This window comes from Hyperoodon ampullatus (genome assembly GCF_949752795.1).
Source record: "Hyperoodon ampullatus genome assembly, chromosome: 18".
Lineage (NCBI taxonomy): Eukaryota > Metazoa > Chordata > Mammalia > Artiodactyla > Ziphiidae > Hyperoodon > Hyperoodon ampullatus.
The window spans coordinates 60,552,286-60,570,856 of NC_136931.1; the positions used below are offsets into that span (position 1 = coordinate 60,552,286).

Here is an 18,571-nt window from a genome sequence, read left to right on the forward strand (position 1 = left end):
GTCTTCTCTCCTCTAGGTGGCAGGAGGAATCCACGGGAATCAGAGTCGCCTGTGCGCTCAACTGGACCAAGAACTGCTGGCCTTCCTGGGGTGACTCCCTGGTCCTCAGCGTGACTACCCGGCACGCCCGCCACACGGGTCCCGCGTTCCCAGGCAGCGCCCCTTGAGCCGCCCAGACCCTGAACGCACTCGGCGCGCGCTCGCAGGGAGCCTCCTCCCCTTCCCTCTGCAGCCCCTCAGCGCAATCCCACTGCCGCCCGGACCCCCATCAGCCCCCCAGCCCCGAGCACACGCAGACCCTTCAGAGCTGCAGCGGCAGGACTGCCCTCCCCTCCCGGGCTGCGACTTGGCGCGGGCTTCCCAGGGGGCCGGGGCGGGACGGGCTAGCTCAGTGCTGGTCCCTGGCATCCTGCAGGGGGTCCAGAAAACGTGCCCGGGGACCGCGCAAGACAAAGGCGCGAAAGGAGTACCTCACTGCCCCTCTCCTGTCCACATAGATACTTAGGTCGAGTGACTGAAACAGTGCCTGAAACAAAGTATACAAAGTGTCATGCTGGCTACAACTTCTTGTTACTGGGGTTTGGAAATCCTGGTCCTGCACCTCCTCTTTGACCCCAGCGTCCCTGCCTCACTGTCTCTGTTTCTGGGCGTTCCAGCTGGGCCTCAAATAGCCGTCCTCCCCACAGCGCTCCTCCCCATCGCCCCACCTGGACCCTGTCCTGGACCAGGTCTTCCAGGAGAAGGGAGGTGCGAGTTCACAGGGAAGAGCCGCAGGTTATGCTTCTGAGCAGCAGAGACACAACAGCCTGGATGCCCGGGTCACGGGGAGGGGGGCGGGGGAGGGGGCTGTAGAATCATCAGACACACAGTGACCCCCAGCCACACTGTGGAGTTATTCGGATCGGAGCATGTATAGGTGCAATTCTCCTAGATGCCAGCCACCAGTTTTCTCTTCTGAAGAGCTGCACCAATTTACCCTTCCACAACAATGCATGAGAGTTCCAGGGGTTCCACAGCCTCACCAACTCTCATAGTTTTCCTCTAGTCATTCTGATGGATGTGTACTTGTACCACTGGAATCTGGTTTTGGAAGGCAAAACTGTAATTTATAGAAATATATCAAGCTGGATAGGTTATAAATATCAACAAAATTACAACTTCAGAAGTAGAAGCTGGAGTGAGAAAGAGGTTGTTTGTTTGTTTTTATAATGAATACACCTTGTTACTATTTGGGATTCTTATGAAATGTGTGTATGATCTGAACGAGAAAACTCTCTCTATATTCTCCTATATTCTTGAGGTGAAGAAGCTGATAGGTGATAATTTTACTACTCAGAAATGGGTGGATGCCTTCCTAAGTAACAGAGGGCTGTAAACTGGTGATAATCTTAGAACCAGCCAGCACGAAAGAACTGCCATAAATATCTTTTAAACTATGAAGGCACCAATACATGCATACAAGGAGGAAAATTAAAAGATGCTGGCTGAAGCAGCAGCAGAAAAACCCTGCAGGGGGGGCCCTGCAGATGGAGGAAACAGCCAGTGCCAAGGCCCTGAGTCAGGGTTTCTTTCACTTGCCACCCAAGGAGTCTGATACAGAGGATGCAGGACAAGGAAGAAGGGTGGGGATGAGAACGTGAGAGTGGAAGAGTCTCTCGGGCTGGAGGAATGGAAAAGCAATTCTGGAAGGAAACTTGTCCTGCAGACTAGTCCCACCTCCCCAGGGGCGTATAGGGAGGATTTCCCATGGAGATTGCAGTGCTCTCTCTCCTGCTCACATGTGGAGGTGTGTCTCACGTTGATTCCACATCACCTCGCCGGGGGGCTCCGGGGACATCTCTCTCCCTGACACCAGTGTCATCTCCTTGCTCCAACCTGGTGGTCAACTTTGGTTTGAAAACGTGATACCCTGCTCCAAAGAAGGAAAGAAGAGTGAGATGCCTCCCAGCATGCAACCCAGACCAAATGTTTGCATAGAAAGAAGACTAACCATGTGATAAAAAAAAAGGACCTCCAGAGAGAACGTGGGGAAACTCCCTCCCCAGCCTCCACATCCACCTTGACCTACCCACACCTTCCACCCCACCAGCTCAAATTTCTAAGGATGGAGATCCAAGTAGTTCCCAGGCAGCAGAGCCCACCCCATTGCGTACATCAGCCAATCAGCTCATACCTCATCTCTCTGGCCACTGTAATTGGTTAGCTGTGGTCATGTGATGAAGCCAGGTCCAATCAGATCAGGTCAGACTCCTGGGGGGAATACAAGCACCAAAATAGTCTACCATTCCTGTTGCAAGTGAATTAGAACACTGGTGCTCCTGGGGCTCCTGGAAGCTGTCTTGAGACCAGGAGCAGAGCCAACACCATCAAAACCCCAGTGCTAGGGCTTCCCTGCTGCCGCAGTGGTTGAGAGTCCGCCTGCCGATGCAGGGGACACGGGTTCGTGCTCCGGTCCGGGAAGATCCCACATGCCGCGCAGCTGCTGGGCCCGTGAGCCATGGCCGCTGAGCCTGCGCATCTGGAGCCTGTGCTCCGCAACGGGAGAGGCCACAGCAGTGAGAGGCCCGCGTACCGCAAAAAAAAAAAAAAAAACAAAAAACCCAGTGCTAGAGGCCAGTCCTGGGCTGGAGCTCATCTGTGTCTTCTGGAAACTTTATAGCCTTTTGGAATCACCAGACCACCAAGCTCTTGTGAGCCCTGTCTGAACTGGGGGAGGCCGTCCTTACACAGGGAGCTCAGGTTCCCACAGTTGTCAAGTAACACGTCCTTGTACAGGTCCTTCTGAGCCAGCTCCAGCAGGACCTGGGTGAAGGACATGGCCACGTCCTTGAAGATCACTGATTCCTGTACCGCCAGACAGCATCCTTGTTCACCAAGGGACTGGTCTCCCACGCGGCCCAGGAGAGGACATGGAAATCCACTGGAAGTTGGGAATGTGTTCAGAATTGCATTGTGGTAGATGGCCCCATGTCCATACCATCTGACATTTAAGTGTGCGGCGCCCTCCTGTTCTGAATCTGTGCTTGGCCATGAAAATTGCTTTGGCCAATGGGATCCTGGCAAAATGTGACTTAAGGAGAAGTTTGAAAAGTGCTTGAGAAACTGTTATTGGTTTCTCTCTTGTGCCCTGAACACTGCGTGGGGACGAACATGCCTAGGCAAGCCTGCTGGAGGATGAAAGATACCTAGAGCAGGGCCAGGTCTCCCCAGTCCCCCAAGAGAAGCCAGCCTAGGTGAGCTGAGGACCAGCGTCCACCAGGCATCTGGAGGAGCTCAGAAACCTCAGCAGAGACACCTCCATGACCCCTTGTGGCTGTTGCTTCTAAAATTTACCAACTAAAGGATGCTCCCCACTCTCCAGTCCTACCTACAGTTCACCCTGAAAGGAATTCAGAGTGAAGATCCGGGTGAGGCATTCTATGCTCTGGGAAAAGTGGCAGAAATGGCCCTCAGATAATTAGATATTTTCAGGAGAAAATATTATGAACCAAGATTCTTGCATCTTCCCATACTTAGAAAAGCACTAAAACCATTGACTGAGATGTCTGTTCTTCATGACCAACAGGAACCTTGTGCTGAGATGTGTGCTTGATTGCATGGACCCCTTCTCCAAAATCACACAGAAACTGACCTCCTACCTACCGTTTGGAGCAGTTCCTCAGAGCTCTCTGAGAGGCTATCTGCTGGTTCTAATCCTCAGTAAGTCCCCAAGTAAAATTGAAATCCACCCCTCTCATGCTGTGCATTTTTACTTCAGTCGACAACTTCTACTTTCTGGTTTTTGGCACAGACTCTGGAGCCAGCCTCTCTGGGCTTGAATCTTGGCTTGGCTACTTATGATCTGTGTGACCTGAAGCAAGTGACATGAACTCTCTGTGCCTCTGTTCTCTTATCTTGGGAAGATGGATAATAACAGAACTAGCCATATGGTTGTGAGAATTAAGTGGATCAAAATGTGTAAAGACATTAGCTCAGTGCCTACCACATGGTCAGTGCTCGAAGGTTCATCATTCTAAACATTTGTGTAAAAATGGAGGAGATCCTAGTCAATGGGAGAGAGATACACTATTGAAGAGTACATTTATTCACTCATGTATTCATCACAGCCTGGTGCCGGGGCTAAATTAACATAACAGACCTGATCAGTGGTGGACACAGTATCCATTCTCCTTTGCTGTAATAATAGAAGCTATTAGGTGACACAGGATTGCCCACCTAAGGACTGCACTTCCCAGCATCTCTTGCAGCTAGATGTGGTCATGTGACTATGTTCTGGCCAATGAGGTTTGAGGAAAAGTGATCTGGGCATCTTGTAGGAGTTGCCCTTTGAAGGACTGAAGTGTGTCTTCCCCTTCCCTCATCCTCCTCCCCTTCCCCTGAGCCACATTGTGGACAGGATGTGGGGGGTGAGCCCTCTCCAGCCACGTGGCACAGAGAACCAAGGTCAAAGGACCTTGGCTGCCCAACTCCACGGGGATGCAACACCCCAGCCCTGGGAGCTTTACACACAGACCACAATCATGAGAGAGACATCAAGTTCGGTTTATTTAAGCGGCTGTATTTGGGGATTTTACATCACAGTAGCCCAGCATGCATGATTCCAGGGTGCTGAGTCAAGAGCAGGAAGCAGAGGGAGCTCAGGTATTAGGAAGCAGTGACAAAGCTGAGACAGCACAGGGGACATTCACACACCTTGATCTCACGAAACTCTAACACAGGCAGAGGAACAAAGGTGCAATTTGGGTCAGGTTTGGAAGGTTCAGGAGGAAATTGGGAATCAGAGTCAGAGTCATCCGGTTCCAAGTAATAGGTGAAGCAAACACTTGGCTGGAAGGAAAGCGAACAGAGAAGAAAGAACAGAACATTAGTTTCACACTAATGACATTTTGGGGTCAGATCATTCTTTGGGGGAAGGGCGGCATCCTGTACATTGCAGGATGTTGAGCACCATCAACATCATATATTATATACATTCATATTAGAGAAAACATGCAAATAGAAAATGCGTTAACAATCGGTGGATCTGGATGACCTTTGTACTCTTTATAAAGTCGTTGATTCTCACACTAATTCCTAATAAGAAAACCTCTTCAAAAGTCCTCCCTGGGACTGTTGCAGGCACTAACAGGAAAGGTGTTCTTGCGAGCATCCTGCCCCTGTGCCTCACCTGACCTCTACCCGCGGCCCCCCTGATTTCCCATCGGGGCCCTCCAAACTCCCCTCCCACCTGTTAAGAATCCCAGAGACGGAGCAGACTCCTCATTGGCTAAGGTTGAGTCACGTGTCCAGCCCGGAACCAATCAAAGGGAACCCTGGCATTGCCGGCTCTGATTGATCAGGGGCATAGCTGGAGCTGGTCTGAGGATGGGATCAGACACATCCAAAGTGCATGGAGGCAGATGGTCCCCCCCAAAATCAAGTGTTTTAGCAAAAGAACGAGGAATGGTATCCAGGTGGACAAAGCCACAGCTGCCTGCCTCGGCAGGGACCGTTCCCTAATTCATTCTTTCATGTAATCAGCCCAAATGTGGACAGTGCCTACCGCTGGTTACATCTGTTCTCCCAGGGGGATATGTCATTGAACAACAGAGCAGGTTCCTGCCCCTTCAGAATGAACAAACAAATACAAGGTATGCTCTCGGGTAGCAATAATTATCTGACAAATATTCAGCAAGGCAGGGGCTTGGGGAAAAAGTGAGCAAGGGAGGCTTCATGGAGGAGGTGACATTGGAGCAGAGGCAGGAATTAGGTAAGAGGAGGAAGCAGGAAAGAGGGCAGCATCTTCAAGGAAAACCATCCTTCACAGAATGGGGCCACATCCTTGGGGGGACAAGGGGCACCTGGCCACCCAAGGGTCTCTGCTGTGCAGAGAGGGTGGTGGAAGTACCTGACCTCTCAGAACCCAGGAGCCTCTGGTCAAAGGGAGGACACAGGCAGGCTCACCATGGGACAGATCGGCAGGACTCTGAATGACAGTCTTCCCTTCATTCCAGTGGACTTCTTCCGCGGCTCACCAGGGTTCTCAGGAAGCAGGGCTGAGAGAGGAGGAAAGAGGTATGAGGCCACCTTGCCCTCTGAGGCTTGAGAAACTCAGTACTAATAAGATCTTCATCATTAAACCATTGACAAGAACTAACATGTGTTGAGTATTTGCTATGTGCCAGGTACGCATTTAAGTATTTTACATATCATAGCTAAATTGAGATGGCTACTATCATCATCCCACTTTAGAGATGAGGAAACCAAGGCACAGAGGTTAGGACACTTGCTGGAGGTTGCACAGCATTGCCTGCAGACATGCATTAAGTTGCGTCCCGAAGGCCCACAGGGAACAGAGAGGGAATGTCAGTGAGTGAAGGGGCTGGGGTAGGACGACAGGGGGCTCTGGAGAGGGTGGCACCCTGGGGAGCCCGTGTCCAGGAGGAAGGGACGGCTGATATGCAGCTGCCTGTGGGGATGCCTCTCCAGAAAATTGTCTAGTTTCCCCACAGAAGACAGATGTCTTGATTTAGAGTGAAGTCTCCTGATATTTTAAAGCTACCAACAAATCCAGATATTTTCTTAGAAACTCCTACTCTCCTGCTGGGAATAGAAATTGGTCTCTCTATGGAGGGCCATTCAGTCAACCTGTCAAAATTACAAATGTACACCCCTTTGATGCATCCATTTCAATTTTTAAACACATTATCATGGTTATACTCCCCTGTGTGCCATACGGCCCAACTATAATCCTACCTCTACTTGTCATTCTCAAAGATTGGGAATAACCCAAATGGCCACCTGTACGAACCAGGTTAAATAAATTAGAACACAGGACAGACAGACCATGGAATGCCAGGCAGCCCCAAGATGGACAGGGGACACAGGGCTTAAGGTCAAAGACCCCGAGGCCAAACGCTTCAAATCCCAGCATGAGCTAATCATTCATCCTTGTCAGCCCTCAGATTTCCCATCTGCAAAATGGGGCAATCACTGTCCTTACCTCACAGAGTTGTGAAGCGTGAGTGATTGGATGCTTGGAAAGCATTGGGACTGTGACTGGAAGATACCAAGTGCCAGATCAGAATTAAATGAAACAAGACAAAATAGGAACTGGCAGTGGCATATACAGTACACACAGTACATCAGACATAAATACATAGTAACAGATATATACACATGCTTGTCTGTATGAGTGAGCATAGAACATTCTGGAAGATTGGACAAGAAGCTGGAAAGTAGCTACCTCTGGTAAGGGAGTAGGTAGCTTAAAAAGTGGCCTGTATCTTGTTTTGTATGATGGTTACACACAGCTATAGATGTGATGAAATACAAGTAAAAACACACATGAATTGTGCCAATATCCATGGGCTAGTTTTGATGTTGTGGTATCATCATATAAAATAAAGATACTGGGGGAAACGGGATGAAGTGTCCATGGAACTTCTATGTACTATTATGGCAACTTCTTGTGAATATAAAATTATTGCAAAGTAAGATGTTTCAGAAAGGAAGCATCACAACAAAACCAACAGCCCTCACTCATGTGTCCAAGCTACCAGCAGGATCCACAGGCTTCACAGGAATCACCCCACTCCTGCCAACCCTCTCTGCCAACTCCTTGTGTCAGGCCATCTTCATCTTCCACCTGAATGACCCTGCAATTCCTGACTTGGCAACTGGGTGCAGGGCCAGTCCAGGCAGGTATCTGGGCCCCAAAATGGAGCCCAGATTGATTCCAGCTCCCAAGAGACACCCCTGAAGACTCTGAGCAGCGGAGAGACAGGGCCCACTGACATGAGGGGATGTCAGGGAGGTTCCATCCTGGGTGCCGCTCAGGGCCCTCCCTTCCCAGGAAGAGCAACTAGGAGATATTTGAGGTTGGGATCAGTCTTCAGGGTCAACTTGTCCTCATCAGCCTTACCCTGGAGGCTCTCCCAATTCCCACCTGCCCACAGGTTTCCACCCCATGTGTGTCTCACCTCCTTTCTCCGGCGGCTTGGTCTGCACCACCTCCGTTTCCTGGCCCTCGATGGTGCTGAGAGGTAGCATCGTGACATCACAGGTGCTCCCTATGGACAGGAGACCAGAGCAGTCAGTGCCTGGGCTGGGCACCCAGATGGCCCAGGTGTGAATCCCAGCACTGCTCTCAGGTTTTGGATGGACTCAGGCAGCTCGATCCCCTCCCCAAGTCTCCAGGTCCCCAACATCCAAGGGGAGTGTTGGCAATGCCTGCCTCCTAGAGCTGTTTCCGAGGCCCACTGTGTGATTTGGGGAGAGTGATTGCCATGGTGCCCCTTTAAGGAAAAGAAGAAATATTATGACACAGAGTGCTGGGAATCATAGGTGAAGGTCAGTTAACTGGGTATCAAAAGGGCCTCTGGAGTCTGGCGTACAGCAGGCACTCAATAAGTGCACCTCATGGTCAGCATTCCCAGTGCTGTATTTCAGGGCTGTCCTAAGGCTATAAGGCAGCTTAACCAAGTGATTCAGACCAGGACATCATTTCCCTGACCTCGGGGGCCCCATTCTGGTACAGGATGCTTAAGTGACTGCCTCTCAGGACTGCTGTGAAGATGAGGGAGCCAGTCCACAGACACCTCACACAGCCCCTGGGGAGGGGCCAGCACTGCAGCAAGGGTGCCTAGCAGCAGGCTCAGCTGTGAGGTCCTGGGACCCCGCCTCCACCCCAGCTTTACCCTGGGCAGGACTTGGGCCAGTGTGTCTGGAGGGTGCACTGGGGGGTTCCAGCCTGCCAGTCACTAGCCGAGAGATCTCAAGGATCAAGCTCGCCAGATTTAACAACAATATTACAACAAATACACAGCAAATTGAGATTTGAATTTCAGATAGGCAAATCATATTTTAGCATGATAGGTCCCAATCACCGCATGGTAAATGTCTACATAAAAATCATTTATTTAATATATGAAGTTATGTTTAAGAATACCCAAGTCCCATGAAATATTTGGGACATAATTATACCCAAAGGTAATTCATTATTTGTCTGAAATTCAAATTTAAGTAAGCATCCTGTATTTTACCTGGCAAGCCCCATTTCAGAGGTTCTTTAACCTCTTGTGCTGTCAGCTTTCCTCTCCAGAAAAATGAGTAAAATTAATTATTAAACATGAGGATTAAATATGATTAAATACACACACATACATACACACTGACAACACACTATCTGGAAAATCAGAGTCAACACCTCTTCCTGTAAACCTTTTTAAGAAGCGTAAGATGCAATCACAGACTCTCACTCATAATCATGCAAGTACAAGATGCATCAATTTGTGGGAACACCCAGCCAGATAGACACACACACACTGTTGGAAACACACATTTTCAGATGAACACTGAGGAAACCAGGGCATGACGACACAAGCACACCTGCAGACACACTCCAGGGAAACTCTGAGACCCCTGCCACTCAGGTGGGCAGGCCTGCTAGTTAGTACTGAACGCCCTCCTCACACAAAGTCCTGGACGTACGTGCGCGCGCGCGCGCACACACACACACACACACACACACACACACACACCCTCCAGCCACCCACAAACGCAGACCCACAGGCTGAAATTACACATCACCCATTCCAACATAATTTCCCTCTGCCTACACCCAGGGCCCACGCTCATTCTCACCCAGGGTCCATACGCAGAGGCCGCCGCTCTAAGATAAGCGACCCCAGCACACCCCCGGCCCCCACCCGCAGCCCGCAGGCGCACAGAAGCACTGGAGGCTCAAAACCTGTTTTCCAAGAGCCCTTTTCATCTGCTAACCTTCTTATGCGTCCGTAGTGAACCCCCAACCCATCTGGAGGGACTCCCCGCCCCTTCCGACCCCCCAAACTACCCTCTGGACTCTCCCCCAAATCATTTTCCTATGTTCCATTAAGCGAATTCGTTACCTGACCCCCTGATACCCAACTGACCTCTCTGGTGTGCAGAGCAAACCTATTCCTCCCGCCTCCTCCATCCAACTACAGAGTCCGCCGTCTGCCCGTCCTGCCCCCTAAAACCTCAGGACCAGGACCCGGGCTCCTCCTCCACCTGTCCGGGACGGAGTCCCCGCCACCCCTACTACTGACACCCCAGCCTCCCCTGTCCCCTCCACTCTTCCCTCCTCCCAGTGGCCAGAGAAATCTTCCGACCTGGAGTCGCCCTGCGGCTCAGAAGGGTCTGAGCATCCTGACCACCCTCAGGGGAGACGCGGGTTCCTCAAGGGGCCCCACCGCGCGCACCATTGGGTCTCAGGTGCTCTCAGGCAGCAGCTCCTGCGCCCCACTCCCCAGAATTCACCCGCGCATCCTCCCTGGGAGCGCCGCCTTCCCCGCGGAGACCCCGCGGCGCCATCCCGCCGCCCCCCACCCCGCGCTGCGCCCCCGCCCGGATGGCGCAGACGCTTCAGAGCTGCAGCCGCGGGACTGACCTCCGGACCCGGGATCTGGCTGTGCCGCTGGGCAGGAGCGGGCGGGCTTGCTCAGGGCTTGTCCTTGGAGCCCGCGCAGCACTGGCTCCGAAGATGTCCAGGGAATCTGTGGACAAACTCCGAGGAATGAACAGAGCTGAGTCGCTCAGCGTCACGCACACCCCCCCCAAACCCCCAAACACTAGTCAGGTGGTTAAAACGGTCTCTGACACCAGCACAGGTTTCAGAGTGTTCCCTTCAATTTCTTTATTGGGGGAGGTCGGGGACCTCCTCATCCTCATTGGTTAGAGAAACCGATATAAAAGGTCGCCAATGGCACGTTTTAGGTGGAAGAGAATCAGTTGTTCAGGTAATAAGGGTAAGTAGTGTTTCTTAAACTTCTTATTGGAATATGAAGAAACACATGCCACACACATAGAAGCACATGTGTGCTGGACCCAAACACAAAATATCTTTTACACTGTGCATCACAGTCACAGCAGTTTGTTTTCCCTCCTTTTTCTAAACATTCTCACACTTTCACCTGTATTGATTTCAGTCTGGCATCTATTCAAAGCAAGATCAGTCACCTTTGTTGTCAAGGATGTCATGGTGAACAGTTTAGCCTTTGTGCACCATCAGGTCTGTGTCACAGCTACTGGACTTTGCAGGAAAGCAGCCCAGACTCTACCTAAGGATGGACGTGGCTGTGCTAATGAGCCCTTATTTACACTACAGGCTGGGGCTGGATGGCCAGGGTCTGCCCACTCCTGACCTAGAGAATTTTCTATGCCAGCTCCTGCAGTAGATGAAGCCAAGCTGCTCTCTGGTAAAAGGGCAGTTTGGGCAGAAATGTGAATAGATACACTTTGTTGTTTTTCTTTTAAAAAAGAAATACTTTATGAAGATATGGATCCTGAGAATGAAAAGAGTGTAATATAAAAATAGCCACTGAGCCTTGATTATGTACAAAATTTGAAATAACAACCTTAAAATAAAAAAGCTCTCACCAAGCCCATATCCTCACTTTCTGGTGGCTACACTGTGTGATAATTCTGATAATATAGGATATTTAACCCAGTCCTGAGACAGAACCTTCTGTGACATGGCAATGTTCTGTATCTGCAGTGTCCAGTACGGTAGCCACTGGCCACATTTGGCCACTGAAACCTGCCCTGAGCAGCGGAGAAACCGTGTTTTGAATTTTTTTAAAGACTGATTCATTGATATTGAAGTAGACTCATGCAGTTGGTGGTTACTGTGCTGGAGGGAAGAAAATTATACCTGAATTCCTGCTCAAATGCAAGACACGACATCAATTAGATGGTATTCCAGAGATCATAGCTACCCTGAATCTCATTGGGGGAAAAGGTAAAAAACAACAACATACGACAACAACAAAATCATTAGTATGTGGCAGGGTGTGACTCTGGTCTTAAAAACCACACTATATAAGAGAATATTCTATTTCTAAGGTGATATACACTGAGGAATATATACATATATATATAACATACATATTATATACATATAATATACATATTATATTTACAAGAGAAAACATACCAACAGAAAAATATTAACAATTGGTGAATTTGGATGATCTTTGTACTGCTTTGCAAAATCTGTGACTCTTACATTCTTTTCTAATAAGATTTCTAGACAGTCCTCCCTGGGACTGCTGCAGGCACTAATAGGAAACGTGTTCTTGCAAGCATCCTGACCCTGAGCCTCCCCTGACCTCTCCCCGGGGCTCCCATGTTTCCCCATCAGGGCTGCTCCAAACTCCCCTCCCACCTGTTAAGAATCCCAGAGACAGAGCAGACACCTCATTGGCCAAGGTTGAGTCACATGCTCAGCCTGGAACAATCACGGGAACCTTGGTATTGCTGGCTCTGATTGGTCAGGGGCATACCTGGAGCTGGTCTGAGGATGGGATCAGATCCATCTGAAGGGCATGGAGACAGGTGGTCCCCCAAGAAAAATCAAGGGTGTTAGTAGTAGAAGGAGGAATGGTGTCCAGGTGGACAAAGCCACAGGTGCCTACGCAGGAGGGACCCTTACGTAATTCATTCCCTCACTTAATCAGCCCATGTGTATACAGTGCCTAACGCTGGTTACATCTGTTCTAGGTAGGAGGATATGCCACTGAACAACAGAGGAGGTTGCTGCTCCCCAGGAACCACTCTAGTAGGGAACACAGATGATGAGCACACAGATACAGGTATGCTCTCGGGTAGCACTAATTACTCTGAAGAAAATTCAGGAAGGCAGGGGGTTAGAGAGAAATGAGGCCAAAGTGAGCAAGGGAGGCTTCATGGAGGAGGTGACATTGGAGCAGAGGCAGGAATTAGGAAAGAAAAGAAGGCAGGAAAGAGGGCAGCATCTCCAAGGAAAACTGTCCCCCACAGGATGGGACCACATCTGGGATGAGGGAGGGACAAGAGGCACACAGCCACCCAAGTGTCTCTGCTGGGCAAAGGAAGTTCCAGATCTCTCAGAACTCAGGAGTCTGGTCAAAGAGAGGAAAAAAACAGGCTTACCACAGGACAGAATGGCAGGACTCTGAATAACATTGTTCCCTTCATTCTGATGGGCTTCTTTGGTGGATCATCAGGATTCTCAGAAAGCAGGACTGAGGGAGGAGGAAAGAGGCATGAGGCCATCTTGCCCTCTGAGGCTTGAGAAACTCAGTAATAATAAAAATCTTCTTTATGAAACCACTGGCAAGAGCTAATATATGTGGAGTAGTTTCCTTGTGCCAGGCACGCATTTAAGTATTTTACACATCATAGCTTATTTGGTTGTTCATAATATCTCTCTGAGATGGCTACTCTCATCATCCCACTTTAGAGAAGAGGAAACCAAAGCACAGAGAAGTTAGGACACTTGTTGGAGGTTGCACAGCAGTGCCTGCAGACATGCATTAAAATGCAGCCCAAAGGTCCACAGGGAAGAGACAGGGAATGCCAGTGGGTGAAGGGGCTGGGGTAAGACAACAGGGGTGTCCAGGCCACAAAAAGGAGCCCAAATTCATTCAGCTCCCAGGAGATCCCTGCAGCTCTGAGTAGGGCAGTGACAGGATGCACTGACATCAGGTGATGTCAGGGAGTTCCATCCTGGGTGTCCTTCAAGGCACCCCCTCCCCAGGAAGAGCCTGCGGGAGATATTTGGGGTTGGGATCAGTCCACAGAGTCAACACTTCCCCATCAGCCTTACCCTGGAGACCCTGCCCACTGCCACCTGCGCACAGTTTTCCACCCCACGTGTGTCTCACCTCCTTTCTCCGGCGGCTTGGTCTGCACCGCCTCCGTTTCCTGGCCCTCGATGGTGCTGAGAGGTAGCATCGTGACAGCACAGGTGCTCCCTATGGACAGGAGACCAGAGCAGTTTGTGTCTGGGCTGGGGACCCAGATGGCCCGGGTGTGAACCCCAGCACCGCTCTCAGATGTCAGGTGGACTCAGACAGCTCCATCCCCTCCCCAAGTCTCCAGGTCCCCAACATCCAAGGGGAAGTGTTGGCAATGCCTCCCTCTAGTGTTCTTCCAAGGCTCAGTGTGTGATTTGGGGAGAGCGATTGCCATGGCGCCTGGCAAGGGCAAGGGCAGGGGTCATGGGTCTGGGGTTTCTGATCCTTTAAGAAAAACAAGAAATAGGGCTTCCCTGGTGGCGCAGTGGTTGAGAGTCCGCCTGCTGATGCAGGGGACACGGTTTAGTGCCCCGGTCTGGGAGGATCCCACGTGCCGTGGAGCGGCTGGGCCTGTGAGCCATGGCCGCTGAGCCTGCGCGTCTGGAGCCTGTGCTCCACAATGGGAGACGCCACAACAGTGAGAGGCCCACGTACCGGAAAAAAATAATAATAAAAAAATAATAATAAAATAAGAAATATTATGACACGAAGTGCTGGGCCCCTGAAAGTGAATGTCAGTTAATTGGATATCAAAAGGGCCTGTGGTGTCTGGCATATACAGCAGGCACTAAATAAGCACACTCATGGCCAGCATTCCTAGTGCTCTAGCTCAGCCCGGTCCTAAGGCTACATTGCAGCTTGACCAGATGGTTCAGACCAGGACCTCTCTTCCCTGTCCTTGGGGGCCTCTTCTGGTACAGGATGATCAAGTGACTGCCTCTCAGGACTGCTGTGAAGACGAGGGGGGCGGTCCACAGACACCTCAGCACAGCTGCTGGGAGAGCCAGCACTGCTGCAATGGTGCCTAGCAGCAGGCTCAGCTGTGGGGTCCTGGGACCCCGCTTCCACCCGAGCATTACCCTCGGCAGGACTTGGGCCAGTGTGTCTGGAGGGTGCACTGGGGGGTTCCAGCCTGCCAGTCACTAGCTGAGAGATCTCAAGGATCAATCTCGCCAGAGTTAACAACAACAAGATTACAAGAAATACACAGCAAACTGAGATTTGAATTTCAGATACACAAAACATTTTTTAGTATAAGTATGTTCAAACGCTGCATAAAAATCATTTTTTATTTAGTTCTCTAAATTATGTTTAAGTATAGCCAAGTCCCATGAAATATTTGGGACATGCTTATACCCAAAGGTAATTCATTATTTGTCTAAAGTTCAAATTTAAGAAACCATCCTGTATTTTACCTGGCAAGCCCCGATTCAGGGGTTATTTAACCGCTCGTGCTGTCAGTTTTCCCCTCCATGAAAAGGAAGACTATAAATTATTCAACATGAGGATTAAATATGATTAAATACACACACATACTCAGAACATATTATCTGGTAACTTAGAGTCAACACCTCTTCCTCTAAGCCTTTTTAAGAAGCATGAGACCCATCACAGACCCTCACACATAATGGTGCAAATACAAGGTGCGTCAAAGAGCGGGAACACCTGGCCAGATAGACACACACACAATTGTTGGAAACACACATTTTCAGATGAGCACTGGGGAAACAAGGGCATGACCACGCAAGCACACCTGCAGACACACTCCAGGGAGACTCAGAGACCCCCGCCACTCAGGTGGGCAGGCCTGCTTGTCAGTACTGAATGCCCTCCTCACAGGCAGTCCTGGACATGCACACACACACACACACACACACACTTGGGGCACACACAACTGCAGACGCAGAAGCTGAAATTACACATCACCCTCTCCAACACAATTTCCTTCTGGCTGACACCCAGGGCCCATCCCCAGTTTCACCCAGGGCCTAACCCCCCGAGGTTGCCCCTCAAAGATGCGCGCCCCAAACAGGCTCCCTACCCCCACCCGCAGCACGCAGGCGCACAGAAGCGCTGGCGGCTCAAAAGCTGTTTTCCAAAGGCCCTTCTCATCTGCAAACCCCTTATGCGTCTCAGCGAAGCCCCAAACACAACCGGAGGGGCTGCCCCCGCTCCTCATCCCTCAAACTACCCTCTGGACTCCCTGCAGGATCATTTTCCGATTTTCTACTTGGCCAGTTCGCTACCAGACCCCCTGATACCCGACCGGCCTCTCTGGTGTGCAGAGCAAACCTATTCCTCCCGCCTCGTCCATGCAACTACAGAGTCCCCCGTCTGCCCGTCCTGCCCCCTAAAACCTCAGGACCAGGACCCGGACCCGGGCTCCTCCTCCACCTGTCCTGGACGGAGTCCCCGCCGCCCCTACTACTGACACCCCGGCCTCCCCTGTGCCCTCCACTCTTCCCTCCTCCCAGTGGTCAGAGAAATCTTGGGACCTGGAGTCGCCCCGCGGCTCACGAAGACCTGAGGATCCCGACCGCCCTCAGGGGAGACGCGGGTTCCTCAAGGGGCCCCACCGCGCGCACCATCGGGTCTCAGGGGCTCCTAGGCAGCAGCTCTTGCACCCCACTCCCCAGAATTCACCCGCGCATCCTCCCTGGGAGCGCCGCCCTCCCCGCGGAGACCCCGCGGCGCCATCCCGCCCCATGGCGCACACCCTTGGGAGCTGCAGCCGCGGGACTGACCTCCGGACCCGGGTTCTGGCTGGGCCGCTGGGCAGGAGCGGGCGGGCTTGCTCAGTGCTTGTCCTTGGCGCCCGCGCAGCGCTGGCTCCGGAGATGCCCGGGGACGCGGTGGACAAACTCGCGCGAATGAACAGGGCTGAGCTGCTCAGCGACAGGCACACCCCCCAGCCCCCGCCCGCAAACACAAGTCAGGTGGTTAAAACCGTCTCTGACACCAGCACAGGCGTCAGAGTGTTCGCTGCGATTCCGTTAATAGCGGGGAGGGTCGGGGGCCTCTTCGTCTTCCTTCGTTAGGGAAAGCAATTTAGGAGGTCGCCCTGGGCAGGGTTTTAGTGGTTGAGAATTACTTGTGCAGGAAATAAGAATACGTAGTATTTCTAAACTTGTTCTTCGAACAGGAACAAACACACGCCACACACGGAGGAACACATGTATGTAGCATGTGCCCTGGACTCAAACACAAAATATCTTTTACACTGTGCATCACAGTCCCAATAGTTCACGATTTTCCCTCCTTTTTCTAACCATTCTCACACCTCCACCCGTATTGATTTCAGTCTGGCGTCTATTCGAAGCAAGGTCAGTCACCTCTCTTGTCAAGGATGTCATGGCAAATACTTTAGAATTCTGGGCCATCGGGTCTGTGTAGCAGCTACTCCACTTCGCATGAACGCAGCCCAGACGTTAGGTGAGGAATGGGTGTACTTGTGGCGAGGAGCCCTCATTTCCACAACAGGCTGTGGCTGGATGACCAGAGTCTGCCCATCCCTGACCTAGAGAATTTTCTGTACCAGACCCTGGAGTAGTTAAAGCCAAGAAGTTCCTGTAAAAAGTGTTGTTTGGACAGAAATGTGAATATATATACTTTAATAAAGGAAATATTTTATGAAAATTTGAATCCTGTGAATTGAAAGAGTGTAATATAAAAATAAGAATAGATTCGTGATATATGTGCAAAATTTGAAATAACAACCTTTAAAAACACCTCTCATAAGTCTCGGGTTTCTCTCCTACAAATTGGGGATCATATTAGTTCCTATTTCCTAGGACTCTGGTGAAGGTTACATAAGATCTTCTATGCTCAGCACAATACCTGACAGGTGGAAAGTGCCCAGGAAATGTTAGCATTTATCTACATTATCAGTAACCGACTGGTTAATCTGCCCCAGGAAGAGGGGTTGTCCTGCGGGCAGGGCACTGGCCACCCTGAGACTCAAACTGCCCAGAGGACCGTGCATGGAGCCAGGAGTCTCCAAGAGCCATTGATAAGATGCTCCACCTGGCTGTGCTTCTTCAGTGTCTCACAGCACCAAGCCCACATCCTCACTTTCTGGGGGCTACACTTTTGTGATAATTCTGTTAGCCTACGAGATTTAAAGCAGTCCTGGGACAGACCATTCTGTGACTTTGGAAATTTTCTGTATCTGCACTGCCCAGTGCAGTAGCCACTGGCCACGTTTGGCCACTAAAGCGTTCCTGGAGCAGCCGAGAAACTCTGTTTTGAATGTTATATGAGATTGATTCGTTTACACTGAAGTAGTCTCATGCAGCTACTTAGTGATTACTGTGTTGGAGAGCTAGAAAATTATACCTGAATTCCTTCTCAAATGCAATTCTCTGTAATGATACTATTGACATTGACATCTGGGGCCGGAACATTCTCTGTGCAGGGGGTTTCCTGGTGCATTGCACCATGTTTAGAGGATCCTTGGTCTCTATCGATTACAGCCTAGTAGCAACACCAATTTTGGACAACCAGAAATATTCCCAAATTTGCAGGGAAATTCCAGGAGGGGGCACTGGAGTATCACCCCAAATGAGAACTTCTGGTCTACCAGAAAACTTCTGAGGAGAAATGAAGGAAATCTCCACCCACATAGGTTTCCTCATTTTACCTGCACTGGGGGGTTTTGCGTGCATTCCAGCTAAAGGTCTTTTCACACCGGGAGAGTTTACAGTCTTTTCCAACATGAATTTTCTGGTGGTGCATCAGGGAGGAGACCTGCCCGAAGGACCCCACCTTTGGTGCACGCACACGGCTTCCCTGCAGTGTGGAATTTCCCGTGATTATTAAGAGTCGGGTCTTCGGTGAAAGCTTTCCCATACTCAGGACACCTGTAGGGTTTCTATCTGGGGAGCATACTCTGATGACTCTGAACACTTGACTTACACAGGAAGTCTTTCCTCATCCCTCACACTGATAACATATCCTCCCAGAGACTTTTCTGACTCTTGAGAAGGGCCACC

The 18,571-nt window shown here is 50.6% G+C and overlaps 1 protein-coding gene across 1 annotated transcript in view; it reads right to left on the reverse strand.

The window, feature by feature from the left end:
- The window catches only part of LOC307066951 (uncharacterized protein), a gene marked incomplete at both ends in the record, with an annotated part of 44,609 nt that overhangs the window by 16,755 nt on the left and 9,283 nt on the right, over window positions 1-18,571 (reverse strand). Inside the window, 5 exon segments of the mRNA XM_079724162.1 lie at window positions 633-730; window positions 2,727-2,844; window positions 5,944-6,035; window positions 7,962-8,051; window positions 13,668-13,757. Coding sequence (XP_079580288.1) covers window positions 633-730; window positions 2,727-2,844; window positions 5,944-6,035; window positions 7,962-8,051; window positions 13,668-13,757 — 488 coding nt within the window.